The sequence below is a fragment of the Chinchilla lanigera genome, unplaced genomic scaffold, assembly GCF_000276665.1.
Source record: "Chinchilla lanigera isolate Chin_1 unplaced genomic scaffold, ChiLan1.0 scaffold00037, whole genome shotgun sequence".
In the NCBI taxonomy this organism is placed as follows: domain Eukaryota; kingdom Metazoa; phylum Chordata; class Mammalia; order Rodentia; family Chinchillidae; genus Chinchilla; species Chinchilla lanigera.
The window spans coordinates 15316535-15342061 of NW_004955438.1; the positions used below are offsets into that span (position 1 = coordinate 15316535).

Consider the following 25527-nt stretch of genomic DNA (forward strand, 5'->3'; position numbering starts at 1 on the left):
TATCACAGCTGGAGGCCAACATGGGTAACTTAGCAAGACTCTTTTTTTTTTTTTTTTCTTTTTCTTTTTAAGACAGGGTCTCGCTATGCAGTTCAGGCTGGCCTTAAGCTCACTTTGTATCCCAGGCTGGTCTCGAACTTGCAACTATCCTACTGCCTCAGCCTCCCCGAGTGCTGGGATTACAAGCATTCGCCACCACGCCCGGCCAAAGACTCTATCTCTAAAAAGAATTGGGATGTAGCTCGGTGGGAAAGCATTTGCCTAGGCATTCAATCTCTAGACATGCATGAGGGTCTGAGGTCTGAGTTCAATCCCTAGTGCAATGTTCAAATAAAAAACAAACAAAAGAAACTAAAAAGGATTCCTGAAGTAAATATTAAAATCGAGATCTAGAGGATGATAAAAGCTAAGCAAAAAACACTTGGCCCAGGGGAAAGACCGATTTCCTCCCACATTCATCCATGTTTTTTCCCTCAAAGTAATTTTTTTTCTCTTTACAGGTGGTTAAAAAAATGCTTAAAAATCCTTATAGTATAGCTAAGGAATCTCAGTCTGTTAGAAAAGTGTGAAAGTCATTGGCCATAGAATTCTATTATTTAAATTAAGTACTGCTGAAGCACTTACTTTTCTGAAAGACATCTCTCTTACAAAAATTCCATGTTTCACATATAAGATTATTTATCTTACTGTTAAACTGATTTTTAGGTAGAATTGTGGGGCTGGCTTTTCTGTAAAAAAGTAATGTTAGAGTTATTTCAAAGTATTAAATAACTTTGTCCTGCCTGTGGCTAAAGTTTGTACCATTAATACTCATTCTAATTCTAATCCCGTGAGCCATGTTTGACCTGAAAAATGTTTGAAAGCCTTGCCAAATTTTCTTTCTGCCTTGCCTAATTTTCTTATTTGCCTTTTAAAGAATACTAAAGTATTCTAAAGTATTTCAATGTTAAAACTAAGTAAAATATCAGTCCGATAATCCAGAACCTCAAAACACTGGACTACCCTGCCTAGCAAGCACAGGGTCATGAGTCTGATTCCTGTTACCAAAAAAAAAAAAAAAAACCCCACTGGATTGCAAGCAAAAATACTATCTTGAAATTTCTTTATAAACACATTTGCTACACAAAGGTAACAAAATGTTCAGGAGCAAAGTTCAACTATCAATTTATATACTATTTTACCGATAGTAAGTTAAAATAGTGAGGTTTCCCTTTAAAGGTTGTATGAAGAGAGTAGGAGTATAATAAATAACAGTTGTATGTAAGAATCATAATAGGCAGACACTTGTGCCACTGAGCTATATCCCTGGCCCAAGAATCATAATAAACTAAACAAGGTGATTTCTGACCATTTGTAGATGGTCAGCCTTTTTCTAGTTGGCACTGTTTTGATCACATATGAGGATTCAGTGGAAGGCTGATGTTCCAAGTAAAACATTATTTTAAGGATATGAAAAGTATGTAAATTGAGCTTCCTTAAAAGCATGTTGTAAGCTATAGATTTCAGAATATGCAACTAGCGAAGTACAATACTATCACTTAAAGTATTTCGTAAAGAAAGTGATTGCAAAAGGTGATTAATAACCTAACACTTTATAGGCTTAAATGCCTAAAGGCTATACATGTAACCTACCTCTTCCAATGGTTATCTCAGTCATCTGAGTCAAGTAACTATTCAGAGACTCAATTTATCTCTGAAATATTCATGTAACTTGTAAGGTTACTTACAACTCTAAAATTCTATGAATATTTCTATTTCATTACATGCTACTTGGTTTCTTTGCATTTCAGCTCTATCAGTTAATATGGAAAGAAGTACAGCAAATAAATGTCACAGTCTCACTAAACACACACACACACACACACATTTTAGGAGCACGTTTTGAGGCTGGGCGTGGTGGTGCATGCCTGTAATGTCAGCACTCAGAGGAGGCTGAGGCAGGAGGATCATTGTGAGTTCCAGACCAGCCTGGGTTACAAAGTAAGCTCAAGGCCAGCCTGAACTGCATAGCAAGAACCTGTCTCAGAGAAAAAAAAAATAAAAAAATAAAGGAACATGTTTTGTTTTGGTTTTTGTAGTTCAGGCTGGTCTTGAACTCATTATGTAGCCCAGGCTGGCCTCAAACTAGCAATGCAGCCTCCTGTGTGCTGGGATTACAGTCAACAAGAATGATTAGGCTTATATTTGTACTTGTATTTATACCATTGTTGCACAAAAACATACCCCATTTGGCTGTCAGGGTACCAGATTAAATTAGAAAATTATTTCGCATTCATTAAGTGGAATCATCTCTGGATACTTACAAAATGAATGTAGATATGAACTCAGGGTTTTCTTGAATCTCTCTCAAAGTCTCTGCTTTCTCTTTAGTGCTTCTAGTCTCTTCCTTCTATTTTTAAGGAACTGACATTCTGAATTTTAATACCCAATTTTTGCCACTTGTTCACATCAGTTCTTTCAAATATTGCAGCCAATGATTCATGATATGTACCTTTTATTTTATTTTACTTTATTTTATTTTGGGTACCGGCAATCGAACTCACAACCTCACGCTTGCCAGGCAGGCACTGTGCCACTGAGCTATGTCCCTGGCCCCAATATGTACTTTTTATAACAGCAGCTAAAAGATGTAGAGTTTACACAATTGAATTCAGTGGTTAGAAAACAGTAATAAAAATTTAGTTGCCTTAGAGGATTTTATGTACTATATATTTTATACATTTCTATGTCTTGTGATTTCTTACTCAAGAAAACAGACTTTATTCCTAAATATTTATTGTATCTCTCTCTGCTTGAAACAGAAGAAAACTTTCTGACAAACTTGTCCCAGACAAACAAAATAAATGCTTTCCCAAATTAGAGCCCAAATCTTCAATATCAACGCGTGATAATTAGGACAAAGCAGCAGTCTTTTAAATTTCACAAAGACTAATCTAAGATGGTGTTTTTGGCCGTTTTGCAGATGGTCCATCTGAATTAGTTCTTTTATCAATGTTATTTTCATCTTCTGCATCATCTTCATCATTACCTTTTAAAATAAAGATTTGTTGTATAACATTATGTTCAGTGGTTGAGAATATAGATAATATAGATAAAATGGTTGAATAAGACCATTTCACTTTACGGATGAATAAAATCATACGTACTTTGTATTTAAAAGATTTCAGGAATTTCAGTATTTAAAACCTTTCTTCCCCACCACTTTCTTTCTTTGACATATAATTCACTGACCATAAAATGCACTTTTAAAAGCATATAGTTCAACAGTTTTCTGTATCTCTACTTGTTTCCTTGTGTAAAACCATCAAGGCTATTTCTGGCATGCTTCCATTACCCCCCAAATTATCTCCTTACCCATTAGCAGTCACTTTCCATTCCCTTCCGCCCTTGCAACTACTAGGCTACTTTCTACCTCTATGGATTTGCCTATTCTGGACATGTTATATAAATTTAATCTATAAATACATAGCCTTTCTTTTTGGTCTGATTTATCGTTTTCTTTTTTTTTCTTTTTTCTTTGTCTTTTTGAGACAGGGTCTCACTATGCAGTTCAGGCTGGCCTTGAGCTCACTTTGTAGCCTCCTGCCTCAGCCTCCCAAGTGCTAGGATTACAGGCGTGCACCACCACGCCCGGCCTGATTTATCGTTTTCAAGGTTCATTTCTATTGTCATTTGTATCAGTGCTTTCTTTTTTATTGCTAATATTCTATTGTATGGACACCCACAAGTTGCTTATGGATTAATCAAGTTAATATGTGTATTTCTGCTTTTTAGCTCTTAAGAATAATAATGTTCTTATCATAATTTTATGTTAAGTTTTTGAGGAATTGCCAAGGCGTTTTAAGTGGATATACCATTTTACATTTCCACCAACAATGTGCAAGGTCTCCAATTTCTTCACATGCTGTTTTGAATTTTTTTTTGTTTTGTTTTGACCTCACATACTAGCCAACACTTGTTATTGCTGTTTTTATTACAACCAACACCCACATTATCAAGACGGAAACAACAAAAGATGGAAACTATATGAAAAGTAAAATAGTTTAAGTTCATCTACAGAACAGCAAGTACTGACTACCACTGATCTAGTTGTTAGGTTTTTATTTTAACTCAAGGCAGTCAAAAAATACACCTTTGTGGCTTCAAAACAAGATTTTTTTCCCCCTCTTTTTGAGGCAGGGTCTCGCTATGCAGTTCAGGCTGGCCTTGAGCTCACTTGGTAGCCCAGGCTGGTCTGGACCTCACAAGGATCCTCCTGCCTCAGCCTCGCGAGTGCTGGGATTACAGGCGTGCGCCACCACGCCGAGCCAAAAGAAGATTTTAAAATATTAATGGAGTCAGAATTTCACGGTTCTACTTCAAAACTGCAGCTACAAAACTGAGACATGGAAAAGGGGTCCCTGGGCGTTAAGACTCGTAAAAACGAACTGTCTCCAAGCTGTCTGCAAATCTTTCAAACAGGTTTATAACTCCATACACGGTAAAAATCCTTTTCCTCTTTCAACACCCAGATCAAAAGTCATGTTCTCTCTAGAGAAGCCTTTCTGGGTTTTTCTGTCCTGTGAAAGTTACAAAGGGCCACAGAATCACTTTTTCACTCTTTAATAGCGTGTCTGCCCGCCTCACCCCTTGCGTTCAGTAAGGGCAGGAAGAGTCGCCTTCACTGCATTCTTTCTCCAGACCTCAGCCCAATAGCAGGCAGAACAACAACAACAAAAATATATATATATATGTGGTGAAAGCACTGGGTAAAAACAACTACCATAGTATGGCGTTAAGTACGTTTTTAGATGCGGTTCCTCCCCTCGAGGCGCACTTTGCACACAACGCCACACAGCCGCCCCGCCCTCCGCTCGCTCCAGCACCTCCTCAGAGCTCACCCTCCGGCGTCTCGTCAGGATCCGCAGTCGCCCGGTCCTTCGCTTCCTGCTGTACCAAGGGTTCGAAGAACTGGTTTACCAGCTCCTTCATCTGGGCCACACCCGACAACAGCTTCTGGAGAGGGTCGGCGTCACCAGACGCTTCACAGGGCACTCGCAGCTGCCGCCGCTGCCCGTCCGGGCCGACGTACTCGCCTACCAGCTCCATAGCGACCGCTTAGCTTCAAGCGCGCGCCACAAGGAAGCCTTACCCGGAAGCGGAAACCAGTTCGCCGGTGGGGTAGGCGGGAGAAAGAAGAGGAATGACTTCCGGTTGCCGGAAGTCGCTCCTCTCCCTTCCTTCGTTTTCCCTCTTTACGATTGGTTCCCGGCACTCAGGCCCCGCCTCCTTTGCCACGCCCCTCACGGTTGCTTTTCCCGCCTCCGCCAGGGTAGAACTGCGGTCCTGGTGACAGTTGAGGATGGCTGGGGCCGAGGGCCATGCTGGCCGGCAGTCGGAGCTGGAGCCCGTGGTGTCGTTGGTCGACGTACTTGAGGAGGATGAAGAGTTGGAGAATGAGGCGTGCGCAGTCCTGGGCGGCAGCGACTCGGAGAAGTGCTCCTACTCGCAGGTGGGCGCGCGGCCCGGGCCTCGTCAGCCCCGAGCTCCCCCTGGACCTCCCGAGCCTTCCCGGCCGCCCTCTGCTATGCCCGCCCGCCGCCGTGGCCTCCCCCGTGGCGGTCCCGGTCCGCCGTTGGCTTGCGCTCGCACCGCTTGCCCGGCTGCCTTTTCCTCCTCGGACGTCCGGGCCCGTTCCCTCCGCTGTGTCCAGCAGGGGCCTCCCTTCTCCTGTCTTCGACGCCTGGGACCCTCCAGGCTTGGGCCCTGGGGCTGCTGGTCTGGCTTTCCTCTCCAGTCTCTTCTTGGGGGCCCGAATGCTTTTCACGAAACCGTGCGCGTGACCTCGAACCCAGACGCCTTTGTCCCTGCTGTCCCATCCTGAGAGTGTTTATTTATGAGGGGCCAAACGGGAGGTCAGGGTAGAGATGAAAAGCTTTGGATTTGAAAACCTCCGTGTGCAGGGGGCTTCTCCGTGGCTCTGCAGTACAGGTTCAGTGCTCACTAGTACTTTTTTTTTTGAGAAACGAAGCACGTACCTTGTTTGTAGTCCGACTGCTCTGCCCCCAGAAAGAGGCTGAGACCAGAACAGCAAGTGACCCTAACCAAAAAGGAGAGAAGGATTTGTTTGGCATTTGGAATACCTCGTGAATAAGGGTTTGAGGGGGTGTGATGTAGTGTTTTATGACTCAGCCCATTTTTCAGGACACAAAAGTGGAGAAGGGTGTGTAGGAAGAGAACAGGTTAAAAGTTGGTAGAAGGAAGATTACCTCGGGCAGGGCTCAAGTAGGACATTGAAGTATGAGGGGAGGGACTCGAATTCAGTCGTAATTTGTTTTTGTTTTGTGGTACTGGGGTTTGAACCCAAAGCTTCATGCGTGCTAGGCAAGTGCTCTACTGAGCTACATCCCCCTACCCCTGATGTCAGAATTTGACCTGTTGTCATCACTGACCAAGTTGAGTTTACACTGCAAAGTGGTTAGATTGTTGAGTAAATCTGTCTCAGTGACAGTCCCAGATGTTGGCTAGTATTGAGAATCTTTGGTTACTACTAAAACAACTTTTTTTCTGGTTAAAAAAAAAGAGGTCTTAAAACTGTTTTTGAAAGTCTTTATCAAATGGACTTCCTTAAATTTTTCTTACTATAGTAAAACAAAGATTTACATACGTCAGATATATAGGTTGAAAACAAAGTAAACACATGCATGTACCCACCACCCAGATTAAGAAACAGAATATTACCAAAGCCTGCCTTTCTAGAGGAGGATAGCCCTTATCAAGATTTGTAAAAATCGTGCCTGGTTTTTCTTCAACTTTTTTGTTTGTGTTTTTTTTGAGACAGGGTCTTGCTGTGTGGTTCAGACTGGCCTTGAACTCGCTTTGTAGTCCAGGCTGGCCTCCAACTCACAGTGATCCTCCTACCTCAGCCTCCCAAGTACTGGGATTACAGGCATGTACCATCAACTTTTTATTTTGTTTTTGTTTGTTTGTTTGTTTTTTGTCATTTTGAGACAGGGTCTTGCTATGCAGTTCAGGTTGGCCTTGAGCTCACTTTGTAGCTCTGGCTGGTCTCAAACTTGCAACAATCCTGCCTCAGCCTCCCTAGTGCTGAGATTACATGTGTGTGCCACACGCCCAGCCAACTTTTTATTTTGAAACACTTTACATCTACAGTTAAATTGAAAAATAGTGTTATGAGCACCTGTATACCTCTTAATATGTATTCACTTTTTAATATTTTGTCACATTTGTTCTATATCTCCTTTATATAACACATTTTGCTTTTTTTTTGAACTGCTTAAAGGTTGCAGACATCATGACACTACACTTCTAAATACTTTAGCATCTAGCTCCTAAAAATCGAAGGGAGTCTGCAGTCATACCACCCTGAACGCGCCTGATCTCATCTAAAAATCAAAGGGATTCTTCTCACGCTTTGATTTTTTTTTCCTTTGGTGCCGTTATAAGCATTTTCCAAAATTAAAATGTAGTATTACTAACATTAACCTATACACATTGATCTACATTTTCATGTGTTAAAATGAGTAAGCAGACCAACTCAATCATAGGTGATTCACAAATTGAAATTTCCTATCACTTTAAGAAAAAACTGTATGAAAATAAACATATGCAACAGTGTTTTGGTACTCTTCTATAAACATTTTAAATACCATTTTTACGAGAAGATCTTGATCACAGGTAATCTGATTTTATTTATTTCTCAAATCTTAGTGTTGGTATTGGGTAACTGTACTATTTCATTAACTTATTCTCTTCTGTTTGGGGGCTGTCTTTCAGGGCACAGTAAAAAGACAAGCGCTGTATGCCTGTAGTACCTGCACTCCAGAGGGAGAAGAACCAGCAGGAATTTGTCTGGCCTGCAGTTATGAATGTCATGGAAGCCATAAATTATTTGAGCTGTATACGAAAAGGTATCGAGATAGTTGCTATATGTTTTCTGAATGTTTAGCTTCTTTTCCAGCTACAGTGTTTTCTTTATCTTTTTTTTCTTTCAAAGTACTTATGCACTGCTGGGATATAATATAATCAGAAAGGTTTTTCCATAAGACCTTTTACAATATAATTACGGTACAAACTCAAACTACTCATCCCTTTATTTGTGTGTGCAAGAGTGACATATACATTTGTCTTTTAAGACAGTCTTGCTCTTGCTGTTTTGCCAAGGTTGGCCCTGAACTCCTAGGCTAAAGCAGTTTTTGCCTCAGCCTCCCTAGTAGCTGAGACTACAGGATAGCACCATTGATGCATATTTATTTTGCATATTAATTTCTAGAATTATGAAATATTTTACAGTTACATGCTTGGGGAAATTCCAAATCAGATACATGAACAGCAATCAAAGCCATTTTTTAGATTTTAGAAATGAGTCAGAAAGGAAGAGGATATGATTTGAGTTTAAAGAGTACTTCATTAGATTAAAAAAAATAAAGTGGTTCTTCCTCTTTTTTTCAGAAATTTTCATTGTGACTGTGGAAACAGCAAGTTTAAAAATTTGGAATGCAAATTATTTCCTGTAAGTAAACATCATAACTACAAATTCACTTAAAGGAACAGAGGTTGATATTTGTACCAGAGTAGGTGAAAACCAACTATTTTCTAAAAAGGAAATGCTTTTGCTTATTCTTTGAAGATGGGCATTTCATTTCTTTCTTTGTTGGAAAATCTGTTCAGAGCCTCTGATATAGATTGTAATTAATATGAAAGGTTTTATGGGGAAAACTTTAAAGTAATTCATAGAATTATGAATTATTATTTATTTATATTGGTTATGCCTATGTTCTGAGGCTTTTAAAGCAAAGGTTGTGAGTTTTAAAACTGTATAAATAAAACTTGGTAATAATGAGGACTAGGTGCAGACTGGACTTTTCACTGTGGCTAAGAAAAACTATGGCTATGTGGTAACTTTTTGTGAAATAGTGGTTAAGAGAGAAAGTAAGGATTGCCATATTTTCAGTCATAATTGCTAGAACTATCATCTCTTCCCCCTTTGAAAGTTGATTTTAGACAATTTCTTTGCATGCTTTCTGCCTGTTCATTACATGAGAGTCTTGGTTACCACAGCCATGCACAAACAAGCGTTGTACTTTGACATTCCAGGCCACTGTCAGTTCACATAAGTTAGTAACTAGTATTTATGATTAACTTCTATCTCAAAGAAGATAAAGAAAATTTTATTTTTTCCTTGTACCTTGGAAAAAGTATCTAATTGGAGTGAATTTTTTTCTGTAGATTTTGAAAGTTTAAGATTAGCTTCTAGGGGAAAAAAAAGATTAGCTTGTGATATTTAATGCACAAATTTATTGAATTATAAGTCTTACGATGCATGAAATTATAGTTAAAATTAGACTACATTATATACTGAAATTTGTCTTCCAGGACAAAGCAAAGGTAAACTCTGGTAATAAGTATAATGACAACTTTTTTGGATTGTACTGCATTTGCAAGAGACCTTATCCTGATCCTGAAGATGAGGTAAGAGAACTGGAAGATGAAACCTGGGACTGTCATCTCTAGCCTTGACTTTATAGCCTGTCATATCTGAGTGTCTGGAGCACTATAGGAGGCATTTCAGAATGCTCGGGGGTTCCAGATTTACCCCTTCTTACAAATTTGGTTGGATGTATCAGTGGTACAGATCTCAATTATTCTCATTCTTGCATCATAAGAATGAAATATTCCGAGACTCCGAAGGCCAGAACTTATTCTCTTTCTGTTTTTCCTGCTTCCTGCCCCCCCATCACTTTATAAGAAATGACCTTCAAAAAGAAATGACCTTTCTCTTCTCTCCTCCCTGAAAGGAAGGACTTCTATGCAAAGTAGATCCTCTTAAAAATTTAAAATGTACTCAAAATTTTAAGTTTTTCCTTACTCCTGTGCTTTTTAACCTATCAACCACATTCACTATTAACACTTTTTAGTTTTGTTTTCAGGCCTTTCTATGTATACCTAAAAATACTTGAATGTGTTTCTTCTAATAAAAGTGAAAATCCTGTACGTTTACTTCCTTTTTTTTTTTTTCGGTCTTTTGAGACAGGGTCTCGCTATGCAGTTCAGGCTGGTCTTGAGCTCACTTTGTAGCCCAGGCTATCTCGAACCCGCGACGATCCTCCTGCCTCAGCCTCCCGGAGTGCTGGGATTATACACGTGCAGCACCATGCCCAGCACTGTACATTTACTTCTGCAGCTGGCTTTTCTCACTTATCAGTATATCATAGACATCCTTCCATGTTGAGTAATACAGGTCTACCCTGTTCTAATTGCAGCATCGTATCCCATAATTTGACATGAGACTAAGCCATAACTAAGTTATCCTAACTGTTCCTCTGTGGTAATGTCATCTAATGTTTTACTATTATAAGAAGACTGCAGAGGCCATCCTGTACTCTTACATAGCTTTAGCGTACTCCTGTGAATATGTAGAATGGATATCTAGAGATAGAGTTGATTGGTCAGCGGGTATTTGTGTTTAAAATTGTGATCATGTCTACCAAAAGAATTAACCACCTAAGTGTATGATAGTGTTTTTCTTCCCAGCACTCTTCCCAACACTACATATTACTAGTCCTTTAAAACTCTGCCATTCTAACAAGTGAAGGCTAGTATCTTCTTAAATTTTTTTTTTTTTTCCTGATCAGCACTGAAGTTATTCATGTTTTTCTTGAGCTTATTGGACATTTATAATAACCTCTGAATTGTCTTTTCATATCCCCAGCCCATGTTTTGATTGGATTGGATTTTATTTTACATACGTACTTTTTGTACTTAGTAAATGAGCTCTCTGCTCCCCTTTCTTGCTTTTTAATTGGGTTGGAATTGTAATTATTGAACCGAATTATATGGAGAACAAAATTGAAAATGTTTGAGTTAACAAAAATAAAGTTTAAAACTGGATATGTGAAGGTATGGGATAAAGTGTTACTTACAACACTGTTGAATAAACACCAAGAAAAAAAAAGATGAATAAATTGGTGGGCAGAAAGAAGAGACTTAAAATTGCTTTGTATTGTGTGTATGTGTGTTTGCTTTGTTTTCTTAAACTATCATACTAACAGGACAGAGCAACACATTAGGAAGCTTATTAGTAGATATGAAAGCCTGGGAATAAAAAGAAAAGCATCCCCAAAAGAGTTTATGTCCTTGATACACAATTTTTCTGGTTAGACATTTTATTATTTAATTTGTTCAAATAGAGAAGTCTATATTATCAGGAGATTGTTGGTAACATTTACTTTTCAATTTTACTTGATAGAATGTTGTGATAAAAAGTCCCAGCTGTCACATTCTATGTTGGTCGACTCACATTTCTTCCTTGGGTTTAGGTTTATGTATAAAATGGGAAAGCCTTACTAGTCTATAAATTTTTAAGAGCTGTTAAGTGACTGATAGAAAGGAGCTTTGATTACTGTGTACTAAGTGCTTATCCCATTGTAAGCCCTTAATATCAGTGCATGCAGAATGAATTTATTTGTCCCCTTAACTACTACTATGTAAGTAGAGTTATCATGAAGTTGGCACAGAATTTTCTTTCATTTTACATTCTGGGGACTAAACCCTGTACTTCACAGATGCTCTGGAAGCCTCCTATTACTGAACTACACCCTCAGCCTCAAGAATTATTTAATATCTAATTCTGCGTGTGCCTAATTTACTTCTGGGTCCCAAACTCAGCGTCATTATTAACAAACAACTGTTTCTCTGTTAGATTCCAGATGAGATGATCCAGTGTGTAGTCTGTGAAGACTGGTTCCATGGAAGAGTAAGGAAAACTTCTACCTTTTAAAACTGTTGTATCCACAAAAAGATGATCTTTTCCTTTTGAATTGTTTAATTTCACATTATAATTACTCTTCTTACCAAAAAAAAACCCCCAAAAAAAAACTAGAGAGGGGAAGAGGATAAGAAAAGAATTAAGATATGTTACATACATGTACCAACTCCACATGATGAATATAATTATTTATACCTCAAAAAACTACAACTTTATAATCAGGATACTGTTGTATTTGTTTATAAAACAATGGGCATTGTGGGCATTTTTTATAATTCCATTTGAAATTGATTTTAGTAAAACTACATAATTTATTTGAAGTTCTAGAAAAAGCACAACTCATTTATGACAGCTGATGGGCGGTTGAGGAGATTGACTGCCAAGGGGCAGGAGGGAGCTCCTCGGAAAGATGGAAATGTTATGTATCTTGGTGGTTGGTGGTAACATGGGTGTGTGCATTTGTTAAAGCTCGGAGTTGGAAATGTTCACATCCTGTGACCTAGCCAGCTCACTGGCAGATGTAGTGCCGTGTGCATCAAACTGCTGGCAGAGAGTTACTTCTAGTGAAGAATCAAATCTGTGCAGTATGCCGTATCGGGAGTATTCATCTTGAAAGTAATGAAGCTGTTCCTTTAGGTCCCTTCATTTATCAAGGCCTGGATACTGATTAACAGTGGGCACTTTAGACAGCTTACAGATCACAAGGGAAAAAAACCTTCTTTTTTTCTGTTTTAAATTTACAGCATCTTGGTGCCATTCCCCCTGAGAGTGGGGACTTCCAAGAAATGGTGTGCCAGGCCTGTATGAAACGTTGTTCTTTTTTGTGGGCTTATGCTGCAAAATTGGCAGGTAGGTGTCTTTGTGAAGTCGGTATGACACAAACTTGTCTTGTAAAATTTGTATTTTCAGTCCACAATTTTTAGCAACTATTTTGGACCTGAGATACACAAAATAATGTTTATAGATTGTTCAGAAGACTACTTGGGACAGATTTGAACTTAAATGGTATGCTGCAGAGTATGGGTGAGACTAGAGTTAGAGAAAATGAAAGAGATGGGTTTGGCTTGGTTTTGTTGCCGTACTGAGGATACGACCAAGGGCCTCTTACTGAGTTATACCCATAGCGCTTTTTATTTTGAGACAGTGTCTCACTAAGTTGACCAGGTTGGCCTCAAACTTTCAATCCTCCTGCCTCAGCCTCTGAAGTTGCTGAGATTACAAGTGCGTAACACCATACCCAGTGGAGGAAGCAGTTTTTGAGTGGGAGTTTGAAAGATAAATAGAACTAAAATAAATTGTGGTTAAATGAAAGATTGGTTGGGAGGTGGTGGCATCTTACTCTGTTTGGAGTGGTTTTTTTTTTGTCTTTTTGAGACAGGGTCTCGCTATGCAGTTCAGGCTGAACTTGAGCTCACTTTGTAGCCCAGGCTGGCCTCGAACTCGCAACGATCCTCCTGCCTCAGCTTCCTGAGTACTGGGATTACAGGCGTGCGCCACCACGCCCGGCTGTTTGGAGTGTTATAACAAGATATTTTTACAGATTAACTTATCAGCAGTAGACATTTACTGTTCTCCGTTCCAGAAGCTGACAAGTCAAGAATAGGGTCAAAAGATTCAGTGTTTGGTAAGGACCCATCCCTCATAAATGGAGTCCTTCTGTATGTCCTTACTTGGTGGAAAAGGCACTTCAGCTCCCTTGGGCTGAAGGATATTAATTCTGTACACGAGGCCCTCAGGACCTAGTCACCTTCTAAAGGCCCCACCTCTTAGTGTTGCCTTAGAGATGAGGTTTAACATAGGGATGTAGGGGGTTGTGAACACTGCAGGGTGTGCGGGCACACACCTGTGATGCGGTACTGGCAGGCCGAGGCCAGAAAGAATGCAAGTTTAAGGCTAGTCTGGGCTAATTAGCTACTTTACAATTCCCTGTCTTAAAACAAAAATAAATGAATAAAGGAAGGAAGAAAAGGGAAGGAAAAGGCTGGAAATGGGCCTCATTGCGAAGGCCCTGACTTCAATTCCCAGTACTAAAAAAAAATTCAGACCAAAGCAGATGGCAGATGGTGATCAGTTTGTCATCTAGTACTGTACTTTTATCATGCATTAAGAAATTGACTCAAAACAAGTCATCAACAATGAATGGTCTCGAGGCATTAAATATCTTACTGGTAATGCCAAATGTGTTACTTTCTTTATTTTTGTGTAGCTGTCTTTTCAGTAGTAGGGGTCAAAGCCAGGGTAGGATAGGCAAATGATTTACCACTGAGTCATATCCCCAGTTCATAATTTATGTTTAAGGTAGCAGTTACTCATAATCTTTGTTGCTCTGGACTCTTAATTTTTTGTTCTTCTTACCTTCAGAGATATTTCACCATGCAAACCACAGATAGCATAGCTACACGTAAGATCTCATCCTATACTTTTTTCTTTCTTTTCATGATATTGAGGATTGTACTAGTGCCTTCATGCTGAGCTATATCCCCAGACTTTTAAATTTTTTTTTATTTGGAGACAGGTCGAAGTTGCTAAGTTGCCCATGCTGCGCTCAAACTTGAGATCTTCCTGCCGTAACTCTCCAGAGTGCTAGGATTACAGGCATGCGTCACCACACCGATACTTTTCATCCTATACTTTTGATTTGCCTCAGTTTTCTTAAACTTGATACTTTTTCTTCTTACTTTTTTTATTTTAAAGATAAAAGAACAAAAACATCTTAACAAACACACCTACATTTAGAAAATAACACAAAAAGCAATACAGAATCTCAGAAAGGTGATAGGAAATGAACAGTGGTTGTTGTATTACATACTCTTCAATTTGGATACTCACATAAACGTAGACGTGTAAGATTGATCATACACTTAAACATTAAATGTTCCTTTCAATAGAACAATAAAAGTCAATAGTACCACTATGTTAGCTATCGTGTGTATACATATATATTTTCTTCCCCTTCTTTCTTTTCTCTTTTCCCTCATCCCAGTTTTTCTTCCCTTTTGAGCAGTTTCCTTCCCTTTTACAACATCTGTTGTACCTCCTAGATTTTATTTGCTCTTTCAGGTTCTTTTTTTTTTTTTTTTTTTTCTTGTCCTTTTGAGACAGGGTTTCGCTATGCAGTTCAGGCTGGCCTTGAGCTCACTTTGTAGCCAGGCTGGTCTCGAACTTGCAACGATCCTCCTGCCTCAGCCTTCCAAGTGCTAGGATTACAGGTGTGCGCCACCACGCCCAGCTCATTAGACACCCTTATATTCCTTTATGTATGTATGTATTTATTCATTTAGTGGGCCTTGCCTATGTTAGGCAAACACTTTACCACTGAACTACATCCCTAGCGCTCCTTTTGAAATTGCTTTATTTATTTTATTTTTATTTTGTTAGTGAGATAATACACCGTTTACACATGCAGGTCTCATTTATTTCACTTACAAGTATTGTCTCTAGTTGTGTCCATTTTCCTATAAAACCCTTGAGATTACTTTTCTTTATAGCTGAGTAATATTCCATTATGTAAAAATACCACAACTTTTTTATACATTCCTCAGTGGATGGGTATTTGAGTTGCTTTGACAATGAAGCTGTTACAGGATTGCGCTGTTAAAAACATGGGTGCACATATATTGCTGTGATACGTTTTCCTTTCTTCTGGGAAAATACACATAAGGGAAATAGCTGGATTGAATGGGACCTGTAGTCCTAGTTTGCTGAAGAATCTCCAAACCGATTTCCACAGTGGTTTCACCAGTCTGCACTCCCACCAGCAGTGGAGAAGGCTTCCTTTTTCTCCATAACCTCGCCAGCATTTGTTATTGGTTGATTTCTTAATGGTAGCCATTCTTACTGGGGTGAGATGGAATCTCAGTGTTGTTTTAATTTGCATTTCATGAATGACTATTGATGTTGAACATTTTCTCATGTATTTATTTGCTATCTGTATTTCTTTATCTGAGAAGTGTGTGTTCCTCTCAGATGCCCATTTTTGTATTGGTTCTTTGAATCTCACAAACAAAAGCCAAACTACATGGGAAATACTTAAAAGAATCAATAACTGGGATCTCATCTTACTGAAAAGTTTTTGCACATCTAAAGAAATCACCAGCAGAGTAAAAAGAAAACGCACAAATTTGGAAAAAAATTCTAGCTGACTGTTCTTCAGACAAAGGACTCCTATCTAGAACATACGAAGATTTAAAAAACATCAGCCCCTCCAAATTCAAAGACCCAATCCAAAAATGGGCATCTGAGGTGAATACACGTCTCAGATAAATAAATACAAATGGCAAATAAATACATGAGAAAATGTTCAACATCATTAGTCATTCGACTGTCTCTTGGACAAAGAACTTCTACCTTTTTCTTTTTATATCCTTCCCAGTTACACCTGTTCTTTTTACAGATACTGTACCTGTGTGTCTTTCTTATTAATTAGGTTCCTTAGTTAATCTTCCCCTTCTTTCATTTCCTTGCCTATCAGCAGATGGCTTCATCTGCTATTAAAATGCCATCATCCAACCTGAGCTCCCTTACTGTTTCTCTTCTCTCCCTCATGGTATTTCTGTCTCGACACCCGTCCTTTGTGATTTCCTTTTCCCAGGAGAAAAAGCTGGTGGTTTTTCAAAACTACCCTTCTACTTATGTTTGGAGTTGAATCTCTTCCTTCTACGTCTTGTTTCTTGAGTAGCCTATCTTTAATACAGAACATTCTTTTCTCCTGTACATAGAAAGTACTTAGTGATTGATATCTTTGAATGAATTGTTTCATTATTTGGATTAGGCATGTGTAAAGAATTATTGATAATTTTCTTTTTCATTATAGAGTATAGGGTTGCCTTTTTTCCAGATTGTGAAATATTTTAAATATTTTAAAATCAGAATAAGTGATTTCACTGTCTGATTGGTCTGTGTGTGTGTGTGTGTGTGTGTGTGTGTGTGTGTAGCTTCATTACTATTATTATTTCTTTTCATTGAATCCACAGTGACCAAAGTATCTGCTGATGATGATGGATTAGTGCTGAATGTTGATGGAATAGATGATCAGGAAGTTACCCAGACTGAAAATGGAGAACAAGATAATACCCTCGAAGAGGATATTCCAGAGCACGGGACGGATACTGACAAGGAAGTAAAAGCAGAGCAGAATAATGAACCATGTACCAGCTCTAGTTCTGAATCTGATCTCCAGGTAACATGAATTACAGCCATAAAAGAAATAAAACAGACAGTATTAATTCTGTATGTTCTACAGCTTTGGATTTGTATTGTATTCTTTGTCACAATAAATTCCTTTAGCTGTTCATCTGTAATCCCAGCAGTGTGGGAGGCTGAGACAGGAGAATCACGTGTTCATTCCCACTCTGGGCAGTTTAATGATTTAGAGCGATCCTGTCTCAAAAAAAAAGAATGGGGATGTAGCTCAGTGCAGACTCCTGGGTTCAATCCCAATATCGAAAGAGAAGAAATCCCTTACAGAGTCTAAACTATGAATAAGATGATAGCTTAACAAACACTTTAAAATTTAACTTTTATTTCAGACAGCATTTAAGAATCAAAGCTTCAACACGGAATCACAATCTGGCTGCAGACTTAAGGAGCTCAAAGCTAAGCATTTTGTGAAGAAAGACACAGCTACCTATTGGCCCTTGAACTGGCGTAGCAAGTTATGCACCTGCCAAGACTGTATGGTGAGTATGTGTTGGACATTTGCATATTTTGTATGTTGAAAAGTGTATTTATAGAATTGATGTAGGCATGTAGGGGATTTTTTGTCCTTTGAGACGGGGTCTCAGCTGTGTAATCCAGGCCAGCCTCGAACTCATGGCGATCCTCCTACCTCATTCTCCTGAATGCTGGGATAATAGGTGTGAATGCCGGCTTTTTCAGTTAAGCACATTTATTAAGTCATAGTTGTACCTGAATTCTGTATTTATTTATTTATTTATTTATTTATAATTTTTTTTTTTGATCTTTTTGAGACAGAGTCTTGCTATGCAGTTCAGGCTGGCCTTCATCTCACTTTGTAGCCCAGGCTGGTCTCGAACTCACAATGATCTTCCTGCCTCAGCCTCCCGAGTGCTGGAATTATAGGCATGCACCACCACACCCAGCTGTACCTGAATTCTTATAGAAAATATGAATTATATAGGACATTTTGTTCCCTTATCTTTTAGTGGAAAATAGCAATTCTTTTTCATATCATGAAGTTGCTTGGAAAAATAAAGCAACTTGAAGATTGCTTGAAAGTTGTAATAAGTCATTGTGAGCTCTTAGTTTTTTTCCCCCTGCCTTCCTCGCTTTTTTCTCCTCTTTCTTTCTGTAGACTGAGTCTCACCGTGTTCCCCAGGCTGGCCTGAGATACATGGTCCTCCTGCCTCAGCGTCCCAAGTAACTTTGATTGCAGGCATGGGGCACCATATATGGCTGAGTTAATGGTTTTTAAATAAAGAACTCATAGACCATACAGTATCCACTGAGAAGTTGGGAGATTTCTGAAAAAGGTCTGGGGGAAAAATAGAAATAGAAATCCTGCAAGCAACTCTATGCTAAGGTGCTCAACATTTTTCAGTGTTAATTTAATAATAAATAAATTCGTAGAAGCTCCCATGAAACTGACTTTCTGAAAATGATATGCAGTGCTAATGGGGAAACTGGTTTTATTTTTTAAAGAAAATGTATGGCGATCTGGATGTCCTGTTCCTGACAGATGAGTATGACACAGTTCTGGCTTATGAGAACAAAGGCAAGACTGACCAGGCGACTGAGAGGAGGGACCCTTTAATGGACACCCTTAACAGCATGAACAGAGTCCAGCAAGTGGAGCTCATTTGTGGTTAGTGCTGTTTGTGTGTGAAAATTCATCAAATTTATTTCACTCTGTAAAAAAAATGGTAAAAGAAGGGAATAAGCACCTATATTTCCAGTTTTAGGCAAAGGAAATTCAGATTTTGAATTGTGTACTCGGCTTCAACTGTTGCTTGATTTAAATGTTGCTGAGTGTTCAGCCGCTAGTACCCTGGACTAGCGTTTCATGCTGAAATAATTACATGTTTGAGAAACCACAGTTTGTACTATTTTGATTAAGGGTAGATGTATAAATACAGAATTATAGCACATTTTTCCATCCATAGAGATAATTTTCACTGAACATTATATGTCATCTTTTTGAGCAAAGCATGTCATCTTTTTGACAGTTCTGGAGCTTGGTTTAGTGGTTCACAGGAAACCACTGGCAGGAAAAATATCCCTAACCCCTTAATTGTAGGCTTTTACATTTCCCCCACCCCAGCATGGCCAACTTATTTCAGAGTTTCTATCCCAGCCATTTTCCACTTGGATCCCACCACCTTGTGTCCCTTTTATGGAGTTAATTATTTTTCTCTTTTATTTGTAATTTTTTGATGTATTCCTCTTACCCTTATTGGACTGAAAGTTTTTCTGATGATAGCATGTGCATTTTTGTAGCTCTCAAAGTGCCTCATGCATAGTGCAAACTGTTGAGTGAATGGATTTTAAAACTTAATGTTTGATGAGTCCAAGTTTATTTCAAGAACTAGAATTTCAGAGAAATAGAAAATCCTTTTTAAAAATTCTTAGCTGATCTTTATAGGAGTGAGGATATTTCTGGTTTTGAGTATTTTTTTTTTTTCCTTTGTTCTTTGTTTTAAGGGGAAGGAAGTTCAGAGTGTTTGTAAGACATTGGGAGCATTGGGCTGGGGATAGAGCTCAGTGGTACAAGCGCCTGCCTGGCAAGCGCAAGGTCCTAAGTTCAATTCCTGATACCAAAAAAAACATTGGGAGCATGTTTCTATGCAGGTTTCACTGAAGAAAAATTTGATTTAAAACTATTTAATGTATTCAGCTGCCAATGGCAAATAAATATGTTGTTTTCAAAAGCAAATGACTTACCAAAATCTCAAGTGCTGTTGTGGTTTTGATTTAGAATACAATGACTTGAAGACTGAACTTAAAGACTATCTGAAGAGATTTGCTGATGAAGGCACGGTATGTTGTTAAAGAATTTTAATCATAGCCTTTTACATTTTAATGAACTCTATTTTCTTTGATGATTAAAGAAGGACAGTGGAGGAGTTGGGAGTGTAAAGCACTTGCCTAGCAGGAGTGAGGTCTTGGGTTCCATCCCCAGCACCCAGGGGGAAAAATGAAAGACTAGGGTAAAAAAAATGGAGTACTTAAAAGTTTAAGGTGAAATCAGGCGTGGTGGTGCACACCTGTAATCCCAACACTTGGGAGGCTGAGGCAGGAGGATCGTTGCAAGTTCAAGGCCAGCCTGGGCTACAAAGTGAGCTGAAGGCCAGCCTGAACTGCATAGCAAGACCCTGTCTCAAAAAGACCAAAAAAAAAAAGTTTAAGGGTTCTTGGCAGGCTAAGAAGGGAAGTCTGTAAGGAGCAGTGAACCCCCAAGGACCTGTTAGGACTCCCTACCAACCCCTGCTAGTCAGAAGGAATGTGGATGAAGTAGTCAGGTATGGGGAGAGCAGCTGCCGCTGAAGAGAAGGCTAGGGACCCCTACTACGGATCCAGACTGTGCGTCCTGAGGATGCTGACTGTGCGTCCTGACTGTGTGTCCCAGCCACGAAGCAAGGATTCCTGGGGCGGGGTGGTAGAGGGTGACTTGCCAGGAAAAATTCAAACCAGACCCACTTTCTGGGATTCTATGTGTTGTGTTGTGGTTTTGTTTTTTTTTGTGTTTGTTTTTTTTTTTGTCTTTCTGAGACAGGGTCTCACTATGCAGTTCAGGCTGGCCTTGACCTCACTTTATAGCCCAGGCTGATCTCAAACTCAAACAATCCTCCTGCCTCAGCCTCCCCAGTACTGGGATTACAGGCGTGCGCCACCACACCCGGCTGGGATTCTAAATTCTACTGGGGACTAAAAAATTTCTAAGAAAATTTATAATTTTAAGCCAGACTCTAGAATGTCTCATGTTTAAAATAGGATTCCAGATAAATTTACAAGTACTTCTTAGTCTTTTACGTGTTTGTGACTTTCTCTCCTAAAATACCTGTCTTCCACAGGCAGATACAGAACAAAAATTAACCTTTCTCCTCATAGCCTAAGACTGTCCTTACAAACAGTTAAATTTTTGCTCTGCTATAGCCAGAATACAGATCCTTAGCTTTGGCTGCAGGGATAATGTTAAGTTCTAGATGTTCTCAGATAGTGGACTGACTGCATATTATTTAATGTTTGCATCTGACTGTACAAAGTAACGTTTAGAAACTATAAACTTGGAGACAAAGAAATGATATATTGTTGAACCCAAGCATTTATTCATTAGCATTTCTACACTGCACCTTGGCTGTGAGCATTTGAGGACTTCTAGGATCCACAGATTGCACACAGTACCTGGGCCTTTAGGTCTCTTGCCTCAGGGCCCATAACAGACGTTCCCTTCCGTGGCTTTCAGTGTTTAGTCTTGTAATCCAATGCAGGGACCTTCATTTTGAAACTCATAAGCATTATGTCTGTTAGCACTATAGATTCCTGAGCCTTTAACCTATTTACCTCAGGGTGTGTTGTTAGCTTTCTAGACCTGTATCATGGGGTGTGAGTTCCTTATCAGTTGGCCGGCACTTTTCTTCGTGGTACTTGTGAAGCTGGTGTATCAGCTACTGCTGTGTAGCAGAGTGCTGACAGAAATCTTTCATTTTGAGAATAACTCTTTTCTTTATTTATTTTGTTTTGAGACAGGATCTTGCTCTGCAGTTCAGGCTGGCCTTGAACTCACTATAGTAGCCTAGACCAGCCTTGAGCTGCCAGTGATTCTTCTGCCTTAGCCTCTTGGGTGCTGGGATTACAGGCTTGTGTGCCACCTTAAGAAAGGTGGTACAAGTCAGCTTTGCCGTTTGTTTGAGCCATTCAGTAGCTCTCACTGCCAGGGAAGGGAGGGGAGGTTTTCACTTTGTGTATGGGATTGGTTGAGCTCCTTGATTTCTTTATCCTTTTCCCTTCTACTCACCTGCATTCACAGCCTCTCCTTTTTTTCACTTTCCCCTCTCCTCCTTTCCTACCAATAAGCATCTGTTACTGTTGTAATTAAAAATAAATAAATTAACAAATTATCTTTTATCATGATTTCTAGAGTTTTCTATCTGATCAGCTGGTATCGACTCCCTCTTGGGGTGAACACAGATCCCTAGGTTGATCCCTAGTTTGCCTTTTTACTTCGTATTTTCCCTTCATTTTTTATTTTTAATATTATAGTTTGCTTATATCATCACTACCTTTGTATAATTCTCTAAATTCTTTTTCCCATAAACTAGAAGATAAATTTATTATTTTTATTGCCCAGAGTAGATTTACTAAAAGAAGTGCTTCTATAGATTTTTTTACCAATTATTTTTGTCTATATAGCAAACGTCTTTAATTTCAGATTCTTGAAGAAGTTAAAAGTGTGCAGGTCTTATTTTTTCTTTAAAATACAACAGTAGGGGCCGGAGATATAGCTCAGCGGCACAAGTGCCTACTTGGCAAGCACAAGGTCCTGAGTTTGATTCCCGTTACCAAAAAAAAAAAAAAAAATACAACAATATTCTCCACTGTCAGTGAAGAAGAAGACACAAGTGTCCAAGCAGTACTGTTTTCTGCAGGAGACTTGTAGCGCTGAAGGACATTCCTCAAAGACAGCTATGGCACTGCAAGTGCACAGAGGTCCCAGCAGACCTTCCCGGGCCTCGGACTGTGTGCTGACACTGCCACTCTTCCTTCGGATCATTGTGGGACTGTGTGATAGGCAGTGTTTTACAGGCCTCACAGCTCACCTCGTCTTCACATGGCCCTGTTAGATAGGTGCTACTTTTATCTCATTTCGTTTGGGTTGCTGAGGCAGGTGATGGAAGCTAAGCTTTGAACCATCTTGCTCCACAGCTTAGCGGTGTGACTCAGCATGCCAGTTCTGCGAGCCTGGATGATCTCTTCTGTAGAAATGGTGAATTAATTACACATTAAAGCAGAGGACCTTAGCATATCGTGGTTCAACTTAGGGTTTCTCTGATTTTGCCTTGGTTTGAAAGTGATACTTATTCGGCAGAACTACTTTGAATTGTGACTTTGGATCTCTTCCCAGGCTTGCAGTCCGTGGTTAGATGCTCTCTCTTGAAGTTGGGCAGTGGCCGCAGTAGCCAGCTGTAGTTCCCAGTTACCCTGGATCACACCACTACGGTGTGCTGTGTTCCTGAGCTCTGTATTTCATAGGTCATGTGTGCTCAATGAATTTTCAGTTTTGGGTGTTTTCAACTTACAGTGGGCTCATCTGGATACAACCCCATCATAAGTCCGTAAGTCAAGGAACACTTGTAATTTCTACCAGTAATGCTGTTTGACTTGTTTGTGAATGTTACAACCTTTTATCACTCTGTTACGTAGTTTTCTTTCCTGTTGTTTTTCATTAACAGGTTGTTAAGAGAGAGGACATTCAGCAGTTCTTTGAAGAATTTCAGTCAAAAAAGAGAAGAAGAATGGATGGGATGCAGTATTACTGCAGCTAGAGTGAAGTTCAGAGCTCCCTCATTGAGACCAGTGAAAATGCCACTTACTGTTCCAGGAATAAAAGGGGCATTTGTCACACTTGGTCCCCTTACCGTCCTCTGCGAGAGCCTCCTCCTGTCCCAGCCTCCCTCCTTCTCCCTCACTACAGTCGCCACCGTGCTTATGCTGATTTCACAGCCAGCGTCCTCTTTAACTCAGCTAAATGCAGCTCATTCCACAGACTTTAGCTCTCCAGCCCCAGGACACCCAGGGTTTTCTGCTTATAAGTTTCAAGAAGTTTGATTTAGTTTTGAGAAAGAAAATTGGTTTCTTTTGAAAGGATTTGTTCTTTAACTTCCGAATGTTTGTCTTTCGCCGCAGAGCTGTTGCCTTCCAGGGCCTCTGTAGGCGTTGCAGAAGGCTCACTTCCGTCAGCCTGAGCCTCTTTCTGTCCCCACCCCGTGATCGTGGTGCCTTGGGTCACAGCTTCCTCAGCCAGACCTGCCCTTCTCCTGCCTCCCTGCTGTCTGAGGTTTGGTCATGGCTTACAGGGGTCTGGGAAGTTGGAATATCGAAGACTGATTGATTGGTTTATGACCTAGAGGTCTGTTGCAGGCAGGGAGATTGATGATGGGGTTGAGGAAGCAAATCTTCGTTACGAGTTTTACTAGTAAAGTGAAATTTCCATTCACAATTCTACTGGCACACAAATATTAGAATTTTAGTACTGTAGTGCTCACAGGGCTTCCTGGGAAAAGTCTGCCAGTACACTAGCCCCTTTTTGCTGCCTACAAAATGACCGGGTATCACCCCTGTGAAATTCTGGTGGTTTACAAAGTCCTTTGGATTTCCTTATATTGTCAGGGATATTCATAAGCATATATTTAAAATGGACCTATTTTGATACTGTTCTGTTATGAAAGTATTGTTAGTATCCCAATAAGTTATTGTCTTTCCCCTTGAATCTGCTGCAAACACACAGTTCCCGACTTAGCTACTTGTAGTGAGCAGGGGCAGTGACTTCCCTGCTTTGGAAGAGACAGACTTCGTGGGAAATTCCAAACAAGGTCCCGGGCTGCACGAATGACGACTTTGTGTACATAAATATAATGTCCATAGCCACTTCTCGATGACTGAGATCTTCCGAAGATCCTCATGGAATGTTGTATAAAACCCTGTTTTTGAGGGGAAGTCCATTCAGTTGGTAGGAAATCTCTGTAAAGCCCTTCAGTCTGCCTAGAAAACACCCTTTGGTAAATATAGAGCCCTCCTTTCCTTCTGATGGAACCCAGACTTTCCTGACAACAGATGACACACTCTGAGGCATCTTAGCAAAAGCATTTTGGGTTTGGGGGCCACACGTTTCTATTTATATTCCTTTAGTGCCCGGCAGCAGTGGTGTGCACAAGTGCCCACTACTCTCTAGACAAGATGAATGAGAAGTCAAGGCCTCCGAGAAATGGTCCAGGTCCTGCTTGTTGGTATTGGCCTCCTAATTATGGGTGCTCCTGAAGACCGATGTGTGGGGCCAGAAGGTCTTCCGGTTGTGGGAGATGCTTGTGTGCCCCGAGCCAGCCTTGCAGAGAGGGCTCGGTTAAAAAGCTCAGGGTATCTGCAGACAAGTCTTCCGGAGGTCTGAGGATGTACCGAACCCCTCCCGCACAGTCGTGCTCTTGTGTAGCATCCCTTCTGAGTTTGTATCTTCCCTGATGTCTGACTTAACTCAAAGTTCCTCACTTCCTGGACAGTTCAGGACCAGATCTCTGGGGCAGCACAGCACTGTGCGGCACAATTGTACAACTCACCCCGTGCTGAAGGGCTTGTTTCCGAAAGTACTGCTCCTTTTACATTAACCAGAAAACCTCTTTTTTTACCTGTTGTTCACAACTAGTTTTCTTATTGACTATGTATAGGACCGTCTCTTCTTGCAGAGACTGATTTGGCCAACATGTGGCAGTTGATAATGCATGTTTTATGCAAAATTAAGGTATGGTATTAGTTGCTTTTAAGAAATTCTGGCATTGTATGTGCATTTTTGTAGAAATTGTTACTGGACTTATACTTACATACCTAACTCTAATCAGGTTTCTGTAAAATTTAAATAAAATCAATTTAATGCAGTTGCTTTCCTGAACATTCTTAGGCTCACGTCTACACTGCCCCCCTGTGCAGGTTACCGGAAAGTGACCCTTCCGCCCTTGCTCTGGCCATCTCCCGCTTCCTCTCTGCAGGGGACTGTCAGAGTGGTGCTCTCTGGCACCTTCCCACTCTCCGCCCCA

At 40.0% G+C, this 25527-nt stretch overlaps 2 protein-coding genes across 3 annotated transcripts; one reads left to right on the forward strand and one right to left on the reverse strand.

Moving 5' to 3' along the window:
• Window positions 1-2498: 2498 nt before the first annotated feature.
• Window positions 2499-5114, reverse strand: LOC102004120 (chromosome unknown open reading frame, human C14orf142). The gene is made up of 2 exons (XM_005390343.2): window positions 4881-5114; window positions 2499-3028 (listed from the first exon to the last, which is right to left on the reverse strand). The coding sequence occupies exons 1-2, from the start codon at window positions 5086-5088 to the stop codon at window positions 2934-2936; spliced, it is 303 nt and encodes a 100-aa protein (XP_005390400.1). The 5' UTR covers window positions 5089-5114; the 3' UTR covers window positions 2499-2933.
• On the forward strand, window positions 5071-25368 carry Ubr7 (ubiquitin protein ligase E3 component n-recognin 7 (putative)). 2 transcript variants are annotated; one of them, XM_005390342.2, is made up of 12 exons: window positions 5071-5160; window positions 5311-5491; window positions 7777-7910; window positions 8452-8512; window positions 9376-9471; window positions 11702-11755; window positions 12511-12616; window positions 16741-16946; window positions 17296-17445; window positions 18428-18590; window positions 19701-19762; window positions 23176-25368. In XM_005390342.2, the coding sequence occupies exons 2-12, from the start codon at window positions 5342-5344 to the stop codon at window positions 23266-23268; spliced, it is 1275 nt and encodes a 424-aa protein (XP_005390399.1). In that variant the 5' UTR covers window positions 5071-5160; window positions 5311-5341; the 3' UTR covers window positions 23269-25368. The 2 variants fall into 2 exon arrangements, with proteins under 2 accessions (XP_005390399.1, XP_013372696.1); XM_013517242.1 differs by lacking the exon at window positions 5071-5160 and having other exon boundaries at window positions 5185-5491.
• Window positions 25369-25527: the final 159 nt, after the last annotated feature.